Raw genomic sequence first — 19,556 nt, 5'->3', positions numbered from 1 at the left:
TACTCCGATCTTTTTCTTAAAGATCCACTTGCAACCGATGGGTACAATACCTTCGGGCGCATCAACTAGGTTCCAAACCTTGTTGGAGTACATAGAATCCATCTCAGAATTTATGGCTTCTTGCCACTTCCCGGAGTCTATACTCATAATAGCCTCTTTGTAGGTCTGAGGATCAATATCCTCAACATCCTCTCCTCTAATATGTCCCACATATCTCTCAGGAGGATGAGATACTCTATCAGACCTGCGTAAAGTTGAAAATTGTGTATTAGGTACCTGAACAGACTCGGGCTGTAGAGTGGTGCTTGAGCTTGGTTCTCCAACCTCGCTCAATTCTATCATTCTCCCACTGTCTCCGCCAAGAATGTGTTCCTTCTCAAGGAACACTGCTCTCTTAGCTACAAAGACCTTTTGGTCCTCGAGATGATAGAAATAATACCCACAAGTTTCCTTGGGGTATCCCACAAATTTGCATCGCTCTGTCCTTGATTTTAACTTATCGGGGTTGTGTCTTTTAACATGGGCAGGGCAGCCCCAAATCTTAACAACCTTAAGATCAGGCTTCTTCCCTTTCCATATTTCATATAGTGTAGACACTACCGACTTAGTTGGAACTCTGTTCAGAAGGTAAGCTGTGGTCTCTAGGGCATATCCCTAGAATAAGATGGGTAGGTCAGCGAAACTCATCATGGACCGTACCATATCTAATAAAGTACGATTTCTCCTTTCAGAGACACCATTGAGCTGAGGTGTGTAAGGAGGTGTCCATTGGGATAATATCCCATGGTCCTTGAGGAACTGAGTAAACTCTGTACTTAAGTACTCACCTCCTTGATCTGATCGAAGAGTTTTGATACTCTTTCCAGTCTGGTTCTCCACCTCATTCTTATACTCTCCGAATTTCTCAAAGGCCTCGGACTTGTACTTCATTAAGTACACATATCCATACCTTGAGAAATCATCAGTAAATGTAATGAAGTAGGAGTAACCTCCAATGGCATGAGTTGACATGGGTCCACATACATCACTATGCATGAGTTCCAACAACTCAGTGGCTCTCTCTCCAATTCCACTAAATGGAGAGTTGGTCAATTTTCCACGAATGCAAGGCTCACAAGTTGCATAAGACATATAGTCGAATGGATCTAGATATCCATCATTTAGCAACTTTTGAATCCTTCTTTCATGGATGTGACCTAGCCTACAATGCCACAGGTATGCACTGTTCAACTCATCTCGTTTCCTTTTGGACACATTTACATTCATGATATGTGGAGTGGTGTCTAACATAAATAAACCATTATGCAATGTTCCTTTCGTGATGATCTTATCATCTAATAATATCGAACAACCATTGTTCTCAAAAACAAATTTATATCCACTAACTGTTAAACATGAAATGGAGATAATGTTTTTGATAATTGAAGGAACAAAATAACATGCATCTAATGCAATAAAAGCTCCACTAGGCAGATGTAGGGCGACCTCGCCAACAGCTAATACAGCAACTTTTGCTCCATTACCCATCTTGAGGTCCATCTCGCCTCTCTCTAGTCTCCTAGGCCTTGCCAAAACCTGCAACGAATTGCATATATGATAAGCACTACCGGTATCCAATACCCATGTGTTATCATAAGAGTCTGACAAATGGAGACTAATCATGAATGTACCTGAAGCTTCATCAAGCTTTTGTTTCACCCTTTCTGCAAGGTACTCTTTGCAGTTTCTCTTCCAGTGCCCATCTTTACAACAGTGGAAGCACTGGCCTTTGTCCTTTGTTGGGTCTTTCTTAGCAATCTTTGCTTTACCTTGTTTGCCCTTGCCCTTTCCCTTCTTAAGGGACCTTTCTGCTTTCCTTTTCTTTCTAGTCTCACCAGTGTAGAGAACTGGCTTCTCTTTCTTAATAGTACTCTCTGCCTCCCTCAACATATTGAGGAGCTCTGGGAGAGTCACCTCAAGCTTGTTCATATTAAAATTCATTATGAACTGTGAAAAGGAATCTGGTAGGGACTGAAGCACAATGTCCACACACAAGTTATCCTCTAGGACCATTCCTAGACCTGTGAGTTTCTCTATCCACTCAATCATCTTTAGGACATGGTTCTGAACCGGTGTCCCCTCAGTCATCCTAGCGCGGAAAAGACTCTTGGATATCTCATATCGTTGAGTCCTTCCCTGTTCCTCAAACAATTTGTGGACATGTAGGAGAATGGATCTGGCATCCATCTTTTCATGTTGTCTCTGTAACTCTGGAGTCATAGAGCCCAACATATAGCACTGAGCAAGAGTGGAGTCATCAATGTACTTCACGTAGCGAGCGATCTCATCCTCGCTTGCCCCTTCTTCGGGCGTAGGCATCACTGTATCAAGGACGTACACGATTTTCTCCGCTGTGAGAACAATTCTCAAGTTACGGAGCCAATCCGTATAATTTGGACCAGTGAGGCGGTTGACATCAAGTATGCCACGTAAGGGATTTGAAAGCGACATTTTCTGAAAATAAAGATGTAGCAGAAATGAATAACATGCAGATTTTGCAAGAAATAAACTATCAAGATATGGACTTCTATCTTAATATGCTCCCACTATTTTACTATCGAGTCACGCGACACCCTCAGCACGTGAAACGGAAGTCTCCGACAGACTTCTAGTGGGGATCAGGATCCAATCAGCGTCTTAGTGTAACCTCGAGGGACTCGACCAATCACACTAAGCCTAAAAGGTAGGCAACTCTTGCCGATCACAACTCCTTGTGATTCCCGTCCTGTTCGGCCTCCGAATCACCATGGCCTCGAGGGACTCGACCAACCATGATGCTCGGTTAAGTCAACACCTTCGTTACAAGATGAGTCTGATTTGATGATATACCCTCGAGGGACTCGACCAAGCATACCATGCCCTCAGGTCACCGGTGACATCTCTATGTCGTAAGCAAGATAGCGAATCGCGATATAGGTGAGTCTCGAGGGACTCGACCAACTCAACCTACACCGGGATTCGGTTCCTACTCATAACGATGGAAGGCCACGTGGGTCAATCTAATTGCCTCACGTTTACCGACTTAATATTATCAGGAGATGTTTCTATGATTTGGTCTCCTAATATGACATGTCACATATATACATATTTAATATATATCTACATCGCATGCAAATATATATACATATCTAGTATGTGTATAAGCAATCACACCAGATGATCATGGACCACAACCTAATATGATTAGGCCCGAGCCAGTAGGCCTAATCACTCACATCAAGATCTATGTGTGTAACGGTGCATCTCCATGCCTTGTGATCGTCCATCTCGTCCTCGTCGGTTTCGTCGACATCTTGATACATCTCCATGCATCACGATCGTCCGTCTCGTGGGTCCCGCTATCGCATCCACGCTCCCGCTGCGCCTCCTCATGTGATTACAACTTAATAATAGGCATGCAGGCCCGACAATAATCGAGAAATATAATGGAGGTTCGCAGACCTCAATAATAATAATCACAAGTACACACATCACACGGTCCATGATCATCCGTCCACACATCATACATCACATGTATAAATAATCATCATCATGTAGGACTACTAGATAATAATAAAAATAATAATCAACTAAACCTTTGAATTAATTAATATTTTCTGAAATAAGGGATATATAGGGAATTTCTCAATTCCTAAGGGTATTTTCATAATTTTGACAAAAGACAGAAATTGGAATTTCTCAAATTCACAGGGGCAAAACTATCTTTTTGCCCAAAACCCTAATTTCCTCTTTCTGCTGTCGCTGCCGCCGCCGCCACCCTGCTGGCGGCGGCTTGTGCGGCGGGGCGAGGGCGTTGCCCTCGCCTGCAGGCGGCACGCTCGCTGGCGGCGCTGCCGCTGCAGGTGGGTCCCCCTTCGGGCGTCGCTGCCTCCGCAGGCGGTGCTATTCCGCCGGGCGGCTGCCCCTGTGGGGGGGGGTTTCGCCGGCGCCGCTGCCCTGCGGCGGTAGGTGCCGCTTCCTTTCGGCGGCAGGCGCCGCTGCCCTGCGGCGCCTCTGCCCGTGGGTTGCCAGCCCCGCCAGCAGCAAGCCTACTGCAAGCAGACCGCCGACCGGCTGCGGCTGCCGCTGCTGGTGGCTACAGGCATGCAGATCGAGGGCAGCAACTGTTGCTGCCCTTCCTCGCTTTTGCGTCAACGATTTTTGACGTCAAAATTCTTCCTAAACACAATACATGCAGTTCAAAACCAATCATTCGCACGAACAACCTGGCTCTGATACCACTGTTGGGAAATCATTGGGGGGCGACATCATATGCGTAGCGGAAGAACAAGAAAACAAAATCCCCGATTCCCAAAAAGATTTTCGTCGTCGTGCGAAGATTGGTGCGCAAAAATCCGCAAAACACAAAACTGCGTATAGAGATTGTGTTACCTAGGGAGATCGTATATCCCTGTTTCCTTGCAGATCCTTAGGAGAGGGTGAAGGAGGTCAAGCGTCCTCCTCTCTAGCGGTGATCCACACAGCAGGGTTGCGACGACGCTCCTCAAAACTCCAGGCCTACTCTGAGGTGGAGAGGGAGAGGAGAATAGGAAAGGCAAGCAAAGATTCTAGCCAATGAGGCTATGAATCCCTCCTATTTATAGAGATCCCGTGTCAAACCCTAATGGGTCCTTCCCTAGTGGGTATTGGATCTGCATCCAATAAGACAAGGGCTCCGTCGGATATCTCATATCCGAATCTCTACTCATCGCAATGCCTACCATATGTGTGTGACCCTCTAGGCTCAATATCGAGCTGGCCGTGAGTCATACCTGTCAGAACTCCTTCTAACTCAGTGAATTATTATCTCTGCAATAATTCACTCGACTCATCGACTACGGACGTACTAGGCCACTACGCCGTAGTCCCCAGACGATACAGGAGAATCCAATCCATTGGACCTGTCTGTCCTCAGTTACCATGTACCTATAGTCCCTCATCCATCTAATATCCCAGAGACCGTATATCGAGCATGGTGCTGTCAGACCCATATGGTTTCTACTCGAGTCTGGCTCTAATCGGATTCTCCCGAAGAACTCTTTCTCTCTCAACCCGAATGACCCTGGCCAAGGATTTGTCTGAGCAAGAACACATAGGATATTCCTCTCATGACGCCGTGAGTGGACGATCCTCTATTGACACTCAATAGCCCTCGTAAGGTCGACTACCACTCCCAATGACCAACTGTACTAGATCTGGGGATAGCCAAACCTATAAGTCTGGTATCAAAGAGTGGAGCACTCATACAGGACATCCTTGGTGTCTCAAGTCTACGGACTAGATACACCACTAGGACTACGGAATCGCTGTCTGACAATAAGGCATCATCAACCATCCAGCATTCCGTAAGCGGATCAATCAGTGAACTCATTCTCCAATGAGCACCTGTACTGTATCCCTAGTGTCCCTACACGAGCAGCTATGAGACCAGCTGCATCCATCATATGGACGGGTATACAGCACACCAATCTATCCGGTTATCACGATGTCCCTCTCGAGTAACCTATAACCGGGATTATTTAGGATATGTGTTTAAAGGTGAATCGATCTCATTATCGTGATCTCATCACGATCCGATTCCCATTGCACAAATCCAAGGACATCACAATATATATATGCATTTATGCAATAGGTATAAAGTGATATACGCCAAAATATAATAAGCAAAAAGATTCTGTATCAAGTCACACGTGCCATCACTCACGTGATTGGCTTGCTGGGCACCTACGACTAGCATCAGGGATTCACAATCTCCCTAGGTAACACAATCTTTAATATATGCAGTTTTCTATTTTATGGATTTTTGGGCACCAATCTTCGAACGACAACGAATACATCTTTAAAAAATTAGGGATTTTGTTTTATGTTCTTCTACTGCGCATGTGATGTCGCCCCCAGAGATTTCCCAACGAAACGTGCCATCACTCACATGATTGGCTTATAGGGTACTTATTAGAAATCTTTAACTTGACCTAAAGTCAATTACCTATGTGTTTGGTCTCCATCAGACCCCTATGATACTTAAAGATAATATGAGACAACAGCTTTGTTAGTGGATTTGCGATATTATCTTCGGGTGAAACTCTTTCCATTGCTACATCTCCTCGTGCTACGATCTCTCTAATAAGTTGTAACCTTCTCAGAACACTTTTGATGAGATCCAAGTTCCATCATTTTAGTAATCGCCTTGTAGTTGTCATAATACAAAGGAATCGGCTCCTCACTACTTGCAGACTCTCTCTTTTGCTGCCTCTTTCGCAACAGTATACTTTACCTTTGTGGTCAAGTTAGCTGTAGTATATTGCTTGGAACTCTTTCAGCATATTGCTCCTCTATTTAGGGTGAACACATACCATAAATTAGACTTATTGTCATCGATATCATATTGCAAACTCGAGTACGTGTAGCCCTCAACCCTGAGGCTACTACCTCCATAAAAGATCATTAGTGTTTTTTTAAGTACTTAAGGATACACTTTACTACTTTCTAGTGCTCCAAGCCTAGATCCGCTTGATACCTACTCGTGACACTTAGAGCATGTGCTATATCAGGCCTCGTACAAAGCATAGCATACATAATGACCCTATGCGCTATATTTGTCTCGGTCTCGTGAGTCCCGCTATTGCCCCCACGCTCTTGCTGCTATTGAATCTCGGATTTTGATGATGAAACTAATTGATTGTGTTTAGATGTTTAACTACATTTTGAGTGATGCAGGTCTACTCGATCAGGATTAGATAGTTGACGCAGGAGGAATTGACATTGCACCGGAGGAGATCACATCAAGATATTGGACGGTAAAAGGCTTCAAACGTCGGGCATCGGGCCAAGGAGAGTGGAATTACGCCAAGGATATCGGGGTTGTAGAGGTCAACCGCCGATTGGGCAACAAGCCGCAAGAGAGGATGATGTGCTGAAGAATTGGACGAAGCGCCAACCAATAACGTGTCGAGCAACAGAATGTCAATTCGCATTGTAATAATTGTCTAGATCGGAGTAGAGTTTTGGCTGTGTGTGCAGGATTAACTACGATAACGACGAAGACATAAAGCGAAACAAAGTGTCGGAGTCAAGTGCGAAGGATTCGTTGTGAGTTCGAGAGTTCGACGAAAGTCTGAAGGTTCGTCGGGAATGCTGCCGGAACTAGCCAAGAATGAGTAGGGAGCTTGCCGAAGGGTTTTTCGGAAGCTCGCCGGAAGGTTCGTTGGAAGTTCACGGAGCTCGCCGAGAAAGATTAGAGCTTGCCGAAGAAGCTTGTTGGAACTCGTCAAGATCAAATCGTGAAGTCTAGGAGCTTGCTGGGAGTCCGCAGAATGGTTTCCGAGAGTTTATCGGAAGACCGCCGGAAGTTCGCTGGAAGCTCGTCGGAAGAAGTCTTGACTTGCAAACTTTGTAATAGCTTAGGAAATATCTTTAAATTTATATTTAGCATGTTAATTAGGGTTAGGATTAGGTGTTAATCCTATAACCCAAGTAGGGGCCAATTGAGCCCGAGTTCGGACTGGTTTGGGCCAAGTTTGGAGCCCAACTAGTGAGCTGAAATAGTGTAGGCGGTGGCACCGCCAGATTAGGCGGTGCCACCGCCTAGAACTTGAGAACCGAGCAGTGGCACTACTGGACTGAGCGGTGGCACTGCCCAGCACCCGAGAGGTCCGGCCGTGGCACCGCCAGTATACTATCAGTGTCAAACACTGATAGGCGGTGGCACCGCCACCAACTGGCGGTGGCACCTCCAGCCTTGGAAACCCAAGAGAATTCAAAATTTAGAGCCTAAATTTGAATCCTCTTGGGGCCTATAAATACCCCTCAATTCTCAGTAAAGAACAAAAACATTTGGGAAGTTAGAAATTGAGAAAAGCTTTAGCAAAAGTCTTGTTTTCAATAGCTTAAGTGTTCACCTCCCTCTTTCTCTTTGAAAAATTTGTAAGAGTGTGAACCACTTGTAAAAAGGTTGTAAGAGGGGTATTTGTCCTTCCCCTTGAAAGTGATTTGTTAGTAGAAGTTGGGAGCCTCATTGAAGAAGGCTTTGCAAGTGGATGTAGGTCATTTTAACCAAACCACTTTAAATTGATGTGTTCCTTGAATGTGTGAGTATTTACTTTTCTGAAACTGTTATTTACATTGCAGCAAGCTTTCGGTTTTCATCTTCTCACTTTACTCGAGCTACTTTCTCCAAGTCATTGACGAATTGAAATCTTTACGCATTTTCGAAATCATTTTCAAATTTATAAGTTTTAATCCGCTGCACTAATTCACCCCCCCCCCCTCCTCTTAGTGCCGCTCCGATCTTAACAGCTACACCTTCTCATGTAATTACAACATAATCATAGGCATGTAGGCCCGATAATGAACGAGAAAAATAGAGGCTCGTAGGCCCCAATTATAGGGAAATCTATAGGCGACATCATATGCATAGTGGAAGAAAAAAAAATAAAAATCCTAAATTTCCCGAAAGGTGTTTATCATCGTGCGAAGATTGATGCGCAAAACCCATGACACAGAAAATCACATGTGAGATAGTTGTGTTACCTAACGAGATCATATATCTCTGAATCCCAATAGATTTGTTGGAGAGGATGAAGGAGGTCAAGTGTCCTCCTCTCTAGCGATAATCCACACAGCAAGACTACGACAACGCTCCTCAAATCTTCATGCCTGCTCTCTAAGGAGAAGAAAGGGAGAGGAGAATAGAAGGTGACCACCATGAAGCCCCTACTTATGAGCCTTTAGTTCCCTTATATTTATAGAGGTCCCTAGTTAACCCTAATGGATCCCACCCTATTGGGTACTGAATCTCCATCTAATTACCCAAGCCTCTTATATTAGTGAGTCTTTACCCAATAATCTCTTATTAGCTCTTATTGGATCTCATCCATAGGGTCCGATAATTCAGGGCCTTATTGGATATCTAGTAAGATATGGACTATTGCAGATATCTCATATTCAAACCTCTACTCGTTGCAATACCTACCATATGTGTATGACCCTGTAGGCCCAATATCGAGCTAGCCATGAGTCATACATATCAGAACTCCTTCTAGCTCAATGAATTATTATCTCCATAATGATTCACTCGACTCATCAACTACGGACGTACTAAGCCACTAAGACATAGTCCCCAAACGATACAGGGGAATCTAATCATTTTGACATATTTATCCTCAATTACCACGTATCTATAGTCCCTCAACCATCTAATATCCCAAAGGTAATATACTGGGCATGGTGCTGTCAGGCCCATATGGTTTCTCCTCGAGTCTCGCTCTAATCGGATTCTCCTGGAGAACTCTTTCTTTATCAATACGAATGACCTTGGCTAAGGATTTGTCTAAGCAAGTACATAGAAGATATTCCTCTCATGATACCAAGAGTGGAAGATCCTCTATCGACACTCAATAGCCCTCGTAATGTTGGCTGCCACTCCCAATAACTAGTTATACTAGATTTAGAACTTCTAAACCTATAAGTTTGGTATCAAAGAGTGGAGTACTCATACAGGATATCCCTGGTGTCTCAAGTTTAAGGACCAGATACACTACTGGGACAATAGAATTGTTGTTTAACTATATGGTATCATCAACCATCCAGTATTCCGTGAGCAAATCAATAAGTGAACTCATTCTCCAATGAGCACTTGCACTATATCCTTAGTGTCCCCATACGAGCAACTTTGAGACCAGCTACCTCCATCATATGGACAGGTATACAACACACCATTCTGTCTAGTTATCTAAATATCCTTCTCGAGTAACCTATGACCAGAATTATTTAGGGTCAGTTTTTAAAGGTGAACTAGTCTCATTATCGTGATCTCATCCCGATCCGATTCCCATTGCATAGATCCATGGATATCACAATGTATATATATTTATATAATAAGTAATATAAAATGATAAAATATTAAATAATATAATAAGTAAAAAAGTGTGTGTCATGTCACACGTGCCATCACTCACGTGATTGTCTTATAAAACACATATGACTAGCAATCTCCCACTTGACCTAAAGTCAATCATCTATGTGTTTGATCCCCATCAGACCTCTATGATGCTCAAAGATGATCTAAGATAATGGCTTCATTAGTGGATCTGCGATGTTATCTTTGGATAGAACTCTTTTCACTACTACATCTCTTCAAGTGACAATCTCTCTGATCAAGTGGAATCAAAACGTGCTTCGACTTCTAATGAGACCTGGGTTTCCTTTGTTTGAGCAATCGCCCCATTGTTGTAGCAATATAAGAGAATCAATTCCTCGCTGCATGGCACGACTCCTAAAATCTATGATGGACTTCTTCATCCAGACTCCATCCTTGGCTGTCTCTACTATAGCAATGTACTTCCCCTCTATAGTATAGTCAACAGTAGTATCTTACTTGGAACTCTTTTAGCATACTGATCCTCCATTCAGGATGAACACATATACTGAATTAGACTTACAATCATCAACATCGGATTGGAAACTCGAGTCTATGTAGCCTTCAACCCTGAGGCTACTACCTCTATATATCAGTAAAAGATCCTTAGTTCTTCTCAAGTAATTAATGATATACTTTATTGCTTTCCAGTACTCCTAGCCTAGATCCACTTAATACCTGCTTGTTATACTCAAAGCATACACTATATCAAGCCTAGTACATAGCATAGCATATATGATATATATTATTGTTGAGGCATAGGGTATTATATACATGTCTGCCCTTTCTTCAGGAATCTTTGGGGACATACTCCTAGAAAATGATATCCTATATCTCATCGATATGAGATCTCTCTTGGAAATTTTTATGCCAAACGTTTTGATAATGGTGTTTATATACCTAGACTGGAACAAGCTAAGCATCCTCTTAGATATATCTCTATAGATCTGAATCTTCAATATATAGGATGCTTCCCCTAGGTCTTTTATAGAGAAGTATTTAGATAGCCAAGCTTTTACTATAGAGAACATTCTTACATCATTCCCAATAATCAGGATGTCATCTACATATAGCACCAAAAGGGTGATAGCACTCCCACTCACCTTCCTAAACACACAAGGCTCATCTTCGTTCTTAACGAAGTTATAAGATCTGATCGCCTTATCAAATCTTATGTTCCAACTTCGGGAAGCTTGCTTTAGTACATAGATGGACCTAAGCAACCTGCATACTTTATCTGGACTATCCTTGGACATGAATCCCTCAGGCTGTATCATATACACCTCCTCCTCGAGGTTGCCATTCAGGATTTTAATATGCTACAATAGCCAATAGAATTCGGATGGATTTTGGTATGGCTATAGGTGAGAAGGTTTCGTCACAGTCAACACCTTGCCTTTGACGATACCCCGTAGCCACTAGCCTTGTTTTATAGGTCTCTACCTTTCCATCTACTCTGATCTTCTTCTTAAAGATCCACTTGTAACCAATGGGTATAATACTCTCAGGTGCATCAACTAGGTTCCAAACCTTATTGGAGTATATGAAATCCATCTTAGAATTCATGGCCTCTTACCACTTCCTAGATTTTATACTCATAATAACCTCCTCGTAGGTTTGAGGATCAATATCCTCAACATCCTCTCTCCTAATATGTCCCATATATCTCTCAGGAGGATGAGATACTCTGCCAAACCTACGTAAAGCCGGAACTTATGTGCTAAGTACTTGAACAAACTTAGGCTATGGAATGGTGCTTGAGCTAGGTTCTCGAACCTCACTCAACTCTACCACGCTCCCACTGTCCCCACCAAAAATGTGTTCCTTCTCAAGGAATACTACTTTCTTGGCTACAAAGACTTTTTGGTCCATGAGATGATAGAAATAATACCTATTAGTTTCCGTGGGTTATCCCGTGAATTTGCACCATTCCGACTTAGATTCTAATTAGTCGAGGTTGTGTCTTTTGACATGGCCAAGGCAGTCCCAAATTTTAACAACCTTAAGATCGGGCTTCTTTACTCTCCATATCTCATATGGAGTAGACACCACCGACTAAGTTAGAATTTTATTTAGAAAGTAAGCTGCGATCTCTAGGGAATATCCCTAGAATGAGACAAGGAGGTCGGCGAAACTCTTCATAGATCGCACCATGTCTAATAGTGTGTGATTCCTCCTTTCTGATACACCATTGAGTTGGGGTGTATAAGGAGGTGTCTACTAGGACAAAATCTCAAGATCCTTAAGGAATTGGGTGAACTCTGTACTCAAGTACTCACCTCCTCGATCTGATCGAAGAGTCTTGATACTCTTTCTAATTTGATTCTCCACTTCATTCTTATACTCCCTAAATTTCTCAAGGCCTGGGACTTGTACTTCATCAAGTACACATGTCCATACCTTCAAAAATCATTAGTAAAAGTAATGAAGTAGGAGTAACCACTTATGTCTAAGTATATCTCCAATATACTCATCAACAATCATAAAAGCATATTTACTACATTCCAAAATTATAATATTAATAGGTTCAAATAAATCTATGTGAATTAGTTGTAATGGTCCGGAGACATTTACTTGGCATTTGGTTTAAAGCTACCTTTTATATTTTTTATAATTAGTTATAATATTTTATATCTTTAACAAATAAATCCAACTAGGTGTTGCATTAAGCTTTGTTGGAGATTAACATAGTTTTATTGTATGTCCAACTTTACCACAAAGTTTGGCAAATGATTTTTTGCTAAAAGTTGATATTGTTATATCACTAGAATTCTAAATAGTTGTAGTGACTATTGAGGTTAAAATTATTCCTTGAGTTGTTTAGGTCAGAGTTACCACCATAATTAAAGAGTTGATAGTGCAATAAAAGATAGTGACTCTATAGATTACCCAATCTTAAAGGTGCCTTATGTAAACCCTTTGATGAAATTCATTATATTTTGAATGTCTGTTTTTAGACTTTTGGTTAAACTAGGCTATAATTCTTGGTCATATATTTTCTCATCTTATTTCAAATATGTTATATGGTTAAAAAATATTGAGTATAGTTTTTCAAATATCATTCACGAGTCACGTGCTCGAATTGTGACCGTCAACTCATTATATTTCTCTTAAGGCATTGACAATGTAAGCGATGACTTTTTAATTACTCAAATGATGATCTACAAAAGCCAAGTCAAATATAGAATGTGACTAAGAATAGTTTGCTCTTAGATTGCTTTGATCACGGTGGAAAGAAAATCTAGCATTCGAGTACAAAGCAATTGGAGAATGTGGTTTATAACTTAGACCGTACTTCCATAGAAATGTTGCCTAAAGAGATTAGCAATACTATTGAGTCAATAATTGATACTTCAATAACTTAAAAAATAAAGCAATCTTAATGTAGTCAAGATTTTGAAATAACTTATAAAATAAGACAATCTTATTGCAATCATAGTTTGTGACTAGAATTTACCATTAAGATTGGCTTTGTTGGTTCTCCTTAATATTTAAATCCTTTCACATGGATAATAGAGAGAGCGATTAATATAATCTAATATATTATATTCAAATAGTAAGTTGGTGAATTATGCTCCTCAATATATATATATATATATATATATATATATATATATATATATATATATATATATATATATATATATATATATATATATATATATATATATATAGTTATCACTTTGAAAAACTTGAAGAAGATAAAGTGATTATATTAATGAATATAAGTCCTTAGGTTAAGAGAACCATTTCTTCCCAATGAAACAATCATTAGAGTCTTAGAGGTTGAAGAGAAAGACAGACGATGTGGTTGGAGAATAGATCTGTAGTACCTTGATCTGATTCATGGTAGATCAAGGTCGGGCGATATGATTGTAGGCAACACCATCTATTGCCGAGGGAGAGAGAGGGTACTATTAGAAGGTCATCTTTTGGTCATTGTCTGCCTTGCACGAGTAGATCAGTCGTCAACCAGATCAGAACTATCGTTGTTTGCCTAGCAGAATGAATCAAATCAGTTGCATGAGCTGATAAGTTGCTGTCCACCTTTAGTTGCATGAGCAAAGAGGTTTCGTCAGAGAAAATAATCGGAGAATAGCTATTGGAGGGCCAGGAGTAGTGAAGGGTAGCCTGCGATGTGAGGAAGACATGGCTTGAAGCATCATCGAGGAACACACAGACTAGGCTTTGAGTTGGAGAAGACTTTGTGAGGAAGACGTGGCCTGAAGTATCATCGAGGAACACATGTCTCGAACCGCACAAGGAAGAGTGGTCGCAGTCAGTTTCACACCTTGGTGGGGAAGACAAAATCACAAGTAGATAAGGAGTACGACACGCCTACGGCGTGTGGTGTTGTGAGAAGGCACTAGTGAGTGGAGACACAACCTGATCAGGGATCCCTCGTTGAACCAAGTGTGGCAAGGAGGCATTGAAGGATCTAGTGGGACCGCCATCAGCACGAGATTGAGTGGTACCCCAATCATAGAGAGATAGAGAGAGAGGAAAGGGAAGAAGGCTTGCTTGAGATAAGAAAATTCTGATATCATGAAAAAATATGTAGTAAAAAGTTACAATCTCATTGATGTATGGTATTCTATATTTATATAGATTGAAGAAGGATCGATTGTCCTTCAATGATTGTCAATCATAGATTAAGGATCATAACATATATGGAATGCAAATGATTGTCAATCATTTATAGCCTAATTTTTATCCAGTAAACCTCTATCCATTTGATATCCTTATATATTTGTACTTTTACATTGGCTCATCACATCAGTAGACCACATCGGTGAGAACATATTCTCTTGACAATATAGATCATGAAGTATTATAATGCTTCCATAAGATCGAACTCATACCTTCAATCCATTTACCGTCAACGATAATTTTTATATGATGACGAACCCCTTCAATTGGAATAATATTAATATCTTAGATGTTCATGGACAACATATAACAGAGAATAATAGGTTTCAATCAAACAGAATAACGTATTGCTTCCATTCTCCCACACCGACGCTTACTGCATCGAAGAAAATACTTGTGGGCTTCAACATGAAATCATGCAGCAATAACAGGACTCCCTCCTAATCCTGTGAGCTCTGTCAACAATGGCTGCTTTGTCAAAGCCTCTTGGCTTTTGTAGACTCCCAAGTTATCTGAGAGCTTTGCCCAAAGCTGTAAGGATATAGAGAATAAGGAATTAGATCTAAGCTGTAAGATCTCCCGTCTCTCACTGACAAGTAATAGGAACTTTAGAGGTGGATGATCATGCCTGCCGATATAAGGAAGAGTCTCCCTGCGTTTTCCTTAATTCCACCACGTACAATGAAGGACCGAGCTCAAACACCTAAGTTTCAGATGACAACCTGCAATGAGAATGCTTGTGCATGGAAAATATTCATGAGGTTTGGGCTACTGGAGAGTACCTCAGCAACAGCTGAAAAGGATCTGCTGCTTGACTTGCTGTCACACAGTTGCACGACTTTTAGCTGCGAAGGACAGGATAAACACTTTGAAGATAGAGAAAAATGGATCAGAGAAGTCAGTTAATTTGAAGAACTCTGAGATGCCAACCTTGCCATGGCCTCTCTGCACCTGGAATCCCATTCCTGAGACAATGTCCTCGATCTTCTTCAGCAGCTCCTCTGGTTGACAATTTGAGGTGAATCTGATCTTTCTCCCAGAGGCATCCTAAGGTTACCGGATAACATTAAGAACATGGTTAACTCCAAGATTGCTGTCAATTGGAGGCTCACCTCTTCCTCAAAAAACCCAGAGAGATCAAGGCAGGAAGACATTCCAATTAGCTCGAAAGCATTGATATGGGTGTATGCATCTCCATGTCTCTCTGCCTCTGCAACCTTGACCAACCATCCAACTTCTTCAGTTTCAACGAGCAATCCATAAATGATGTGGAAAAGGAAGCACAAGAGATCATTGGCTGTGATGTGGTTCTACCTCTTTGATCGAGAAGGCTTCATCGTCACTGCTTATATCTTCTTCATCTTCCTCTGGCTTAGCAGGGTCATAATCTTGCTTGAACCATTTGTCTTCTTTGATCTGAGCCATGTTCATCCGGGTATGAGGATTTGGATCAAGAATTCTCGTTATCAAGTTACGGGCTCCTGGCGAAAGCCATTTGGGTATCTGGACATCACCTTTTAAGATCTAATCAACCAAGAAAAGAGTTTGTTAAATGCACATTATATGAAAAGAAAGAGATGACTTTGCAGAGTTTTTTGCGGTCACCTTTTGATAGAGAACGGCAAGGTTTGTGTCATCAAAGGGAAGACATCCAGTAAGAATGACATACAAGATCACACCACAAGACCAGATGTCTGACATTGCACCATCGTAGCCTTTGTTGGCAATAACCTAAAGATTATGACGAAGAACATCTCTCACCACATCTCCGACCAAAGATTAGATATAAATGACTTCCTATTACCTCAGGAGCAACGTAGTTCGGACTCCCACATGTAGTGTGCAGTAAACCGTCATGCTGATACACAACAGAAGAGAAATTGAACGAGTTGCGAACGAGAAGACACCATTAAGCATTCTTGGAAGCATGTAACGTGCATACCCCAAACTGTTGAGGCAAAGCACTGAGGCCGAAGTCTGAGATCTTAGCATTTCCTTGTGTGTCAAGAAGCACATTCTCTGGCTGTAACCGCAGCATGGAAAAGAGAACAAGAAAGCTACAGAGGAATGCAGGTTGACATTATGTCTAGAATACAAAGACTATTGTGTTGTGTTTACCTTCAGATCTCTATGGAAAACACCCTTTTCATGGCAATAGCTGACAGCATCGATCAGCTGCTGGAAAAGCTTACGCCCTTCGGGTTCTGATAGTCTTCCTTTAGACTCCTTGAGATCAAAGGAACAACAGATGAACAATTTGACACGCTATAATCATGTGTGGTTATCAAGGAAACGTTGTTGCTTACTATTCTATCAAATAGTTCGCCCCCATCGACGTATTCGAGAACCATGTAGATCTTGGTTTTGCTCGCCAGGACCTGCAGACCACAGAAAGTTCATGTGCGTCGTAAGAAGCCATGGCAAACAATTAACTGTGATCTCCATGACTGATAAAGATGATCAGACATATCCAAGAAGAACACGGAAAGCTTATGATCGGATTGAGCCCGAGCCGACGAGATGGAGACTGAGTCGTGCACCATGGTGTACCATGGGGAGAGAGAGAGAGAGAGAGAGGTAGAGTCGACGCCCGAGGTCAGTGGCGGAAGGCGAGGAGAAACAGGTGCCACAATGAACACGGCAGAACGACTTCGATGAACGAGTGAAGATGCGGCACTCACAACGAGGAGGGTAATGTCGTGGGGATGTGGGCCACGTCAAGAAGTAGTGCCTGAAGTCGTAACTCAGGTAGACCAACGGATATTGGAAGAGACTTGTCTCTTATTCGAGCGGGTCCAGGAAGACCGAGTCAAAGCAAGGGGAGGAGATCCAGGACACGCACACCACAAACACATCCCCTGACTTCCACAGAAACCACAGCGAGACATAGGGAAGAAGAAGAAGAAGAAGAAGAAGAAGAGAGTGGTGCAGACCTCGTACAATCTGACGACGTTCGGATGCTTGAGGAGCTTCAGCGTGCCAATCTCCCTCTTAATCTGCCACAGAACTCAATGTTCATCCTTAATCATCATCGTTATCATCTAACCACCAAAAGAGGATCTTAATCTATCATCTAAAGTAGAAATAAGAACAGGGGGGACCTGATCGTGGGTATGGAGGTCGAGGATGCGCTTGCGCTCGAGGACCTTGACGGCGAAGCAGCGGCCGGAGTCGACGTGGCGAGCGAGCTTGACTTTGGCAAAGTTGCCCTCCCCAAGCGTCCGCCCCACCTCGTACTTGCCCACCCGCACCACCTCCCCCTCCCTCTTCATCGATATATCTATAGGTGTACTACCGCCCGCGGCCGGTGCAAAAGGCGGCAGTGTTTTTTTTGGGGGGGGAGGGGGGAGGAGGAAACGAGAAAGTTCTCGTTTGGAGGCGCTGGTCCAATCGGTGGGAGGAGTGCGAGGGGGTGACGACGGTCCGCTAAAAGAAGAGATGAATGAACTCTGGAGACAACCGATTTGAGTGGTACGCGTGAGGTATACGACTAAACATATCATACAGTCATCACTTCTCCTCCTGATGACCGAACACATTTATTCCTTTTTTTTGGACTCCAAAATTTTGGCCTGTGTGCGTCTCTCCAAGAGTGAGAAGACTCGTGATGTGGTTGGCTTGGAAGAACGGACATGGGCAAGATTGATTGCGTCATATGCAGGGGCGGCGGCGGGGGCGATTGGCTGCCGCCTCCAGGGTGCGTCTGATGCCAAATACAAAAACACTAAAAACCAAGTTCCTATTGGCTAAACACGTGGGGCTCACGACAGCAGCTGTCTGGGAGGCCGCATTCTTCTATTTGATATATTGGCGAAGAAACAGGAGCTCAGGATAGACGATCATGAGTCATCGTGTAGGGCCCCACCTATCTTTTCGAACACGAGGGTTCACATGACGTGGTCCCGACAGGATCCAGCATCTTCGTGGTGCTTTGTAGGTGTGGGACTCACTTAAAAACTTGCGTCCCACGTAGGTGAGGTAGAGGAAAGTTGTTTGAATCCTGCCTGAGCCACCCTTCACCGATGGCGATGAACAGCGTCAACGAAACACTTCCCATCTATACCTCGTGATTTACACCACACCGCTTCGTGTCACACTATATCACCATTAGATTTTTCTGCTTCTTTCTTTCCCCAAAACGAGCGACCAATCCAATGCCGAAGACAATCATAAGCTTATAATACATATCCAAGTAACCATCGATAAGAAAGTCCATCGAAGGGAACAGTAACTAATCATAACATAAATAAAATAGCTATCTTTCAGAGGTTCACTAAAAACTGTTGGCGGGTCTCTTTGTATGTGTTGTCCGGAAAGAGGAGGACTTACGAGAGAAAGAACTAATACCCTGTTTTGGTATTTCGATCGAAATACAGAGAATGGTCCTATTATCTCTATCGAGATGATTCTATTTCGTCGATAAAAATAGGAGCACTCTATTCTATTTCATTTATCAAGAAAACCACAACAATTATCCAAAAGATAAGGTAACATATTGAAATAGAAGGACAAGGCAAAAATTCTATATGGGTGCAAAAGACAAATAATCTTTATAGAGATCATATCAGTTTAGATCATTAAAAAGAGAGAGATATATATATATATATATATTTCTTCCCTTCTTCAACGATCTAAACTGACATGGCCTCTATAAAGATAGCTTGTCTTTTGCACTCATATAGAATTTTTGTCTTGTCCTTCTATTTCAGTATGTTACTTTATCTCTTGGATAATTATTGGCTTTAAGAGTTGTGGAACAGTATATATATATATATATATATATATATATATATATATATATATATATATATATATATATATATATATATATATATATATATATATATATATATATATATATATATATAAGAGAACAGAGGGGTGAATTAGTACTTTCGATAAAAATATTGATTTTAAAAAATTTCGTTCGATGAAAATGATAATGAAAACGTACTTGACTTAGAATAAGTGA

The 19,556-nt window shown here is 41.9% G+C and overlaps 1 protein-coding gene across 1 annotated transcript; it reads right to left on the bottom strand.

The window, feature by feature from the left end:
- Nucleotides 1-14,806: 14,806 nt before the first annotated feature.
- Nucleotides 14,807-18,026, bottom strand: LOC135623829 (CBL-interacting protein kinase 1-like). Its single transcript, XM_065127217.1, has 13 exons — nucleotides 17,686-18,026; nucleotides 17,518-17,580; nucleotides 16,891-16,962; nucleotides 16,703-16,810; nucleotides 16,527-16,607; nucleotides 16,389-16,442; nucleotides 16,190-16,315; nucleotides 15,899-16,108; nucleotides 15,697-15,801; nucleotides 15,515-15,631; nucleotides 15,367-15,429; nucleotides 15,213-15,287; nucleotides 14,807-15,115 (listed from the first exon to the last, which is right to left on the bottom strand). The coding sequence occupies exons 1-13, from the start codon at nucleotides 17,854-17,856 to the stop codon at nucleotides 14,999-15,001; spliced, it is 1,362 nt and encodes a 453-aa protein (XP_064983289.1). The 5' UTR covers nucleotides 17,857-18,026; the 3' UTR covers nucleotides 14,807-14,998.
- Nucleotides 18,027-19,556: the final 1,530 nt, after the last annotated feature.

This window comes from Musa acuminata, chromosome BXJ1-3, assembly GCF_036884655.1.
Source record: "Musa acuminata AAA Group cultivar baxijiao chromosome BXJ1-3, Cavendish_Baxijiao_AAA, whole genome shotgun sequence".
NCBI lineage: Eukaryota > Viridiplantae > Streptophyta > Magnoliopsida > Zingiberales > Musaceae > Musa > Musa acuminata.
This window is presented reverse-complemented; position numbering and strand designations above follow the sequence as displayed.

What these genes read in the sequence shown, in the direction of transcription:
- LOC135623829 (XM_065127217.1), bottom strand. Translation starts at nt 17,856, where the DNA reads ATGAAGAGGGAGGGGGAGGTGGTGCGGGTGGGCAAGTACGAGGTGGGG. An exon ending in TTTTCCATAGAGATCTGAAG is followed by an intron (nt 16,608 to 16,702) that starts GTAAACACAACA and finishes CTGCGGTTACAG; the next exon opens with CCAGAGAATGTGCTTCTTGA. An exon ending in CCTTTTCAGCTGTTGCTGAG is followed by an intron (nt 15,288 to 15,366) that starts GTACTCTCCAGT and finishes TCTGAAACTTAG; the next exon opens with GTGTTTGAGCTCGGTCCTTC.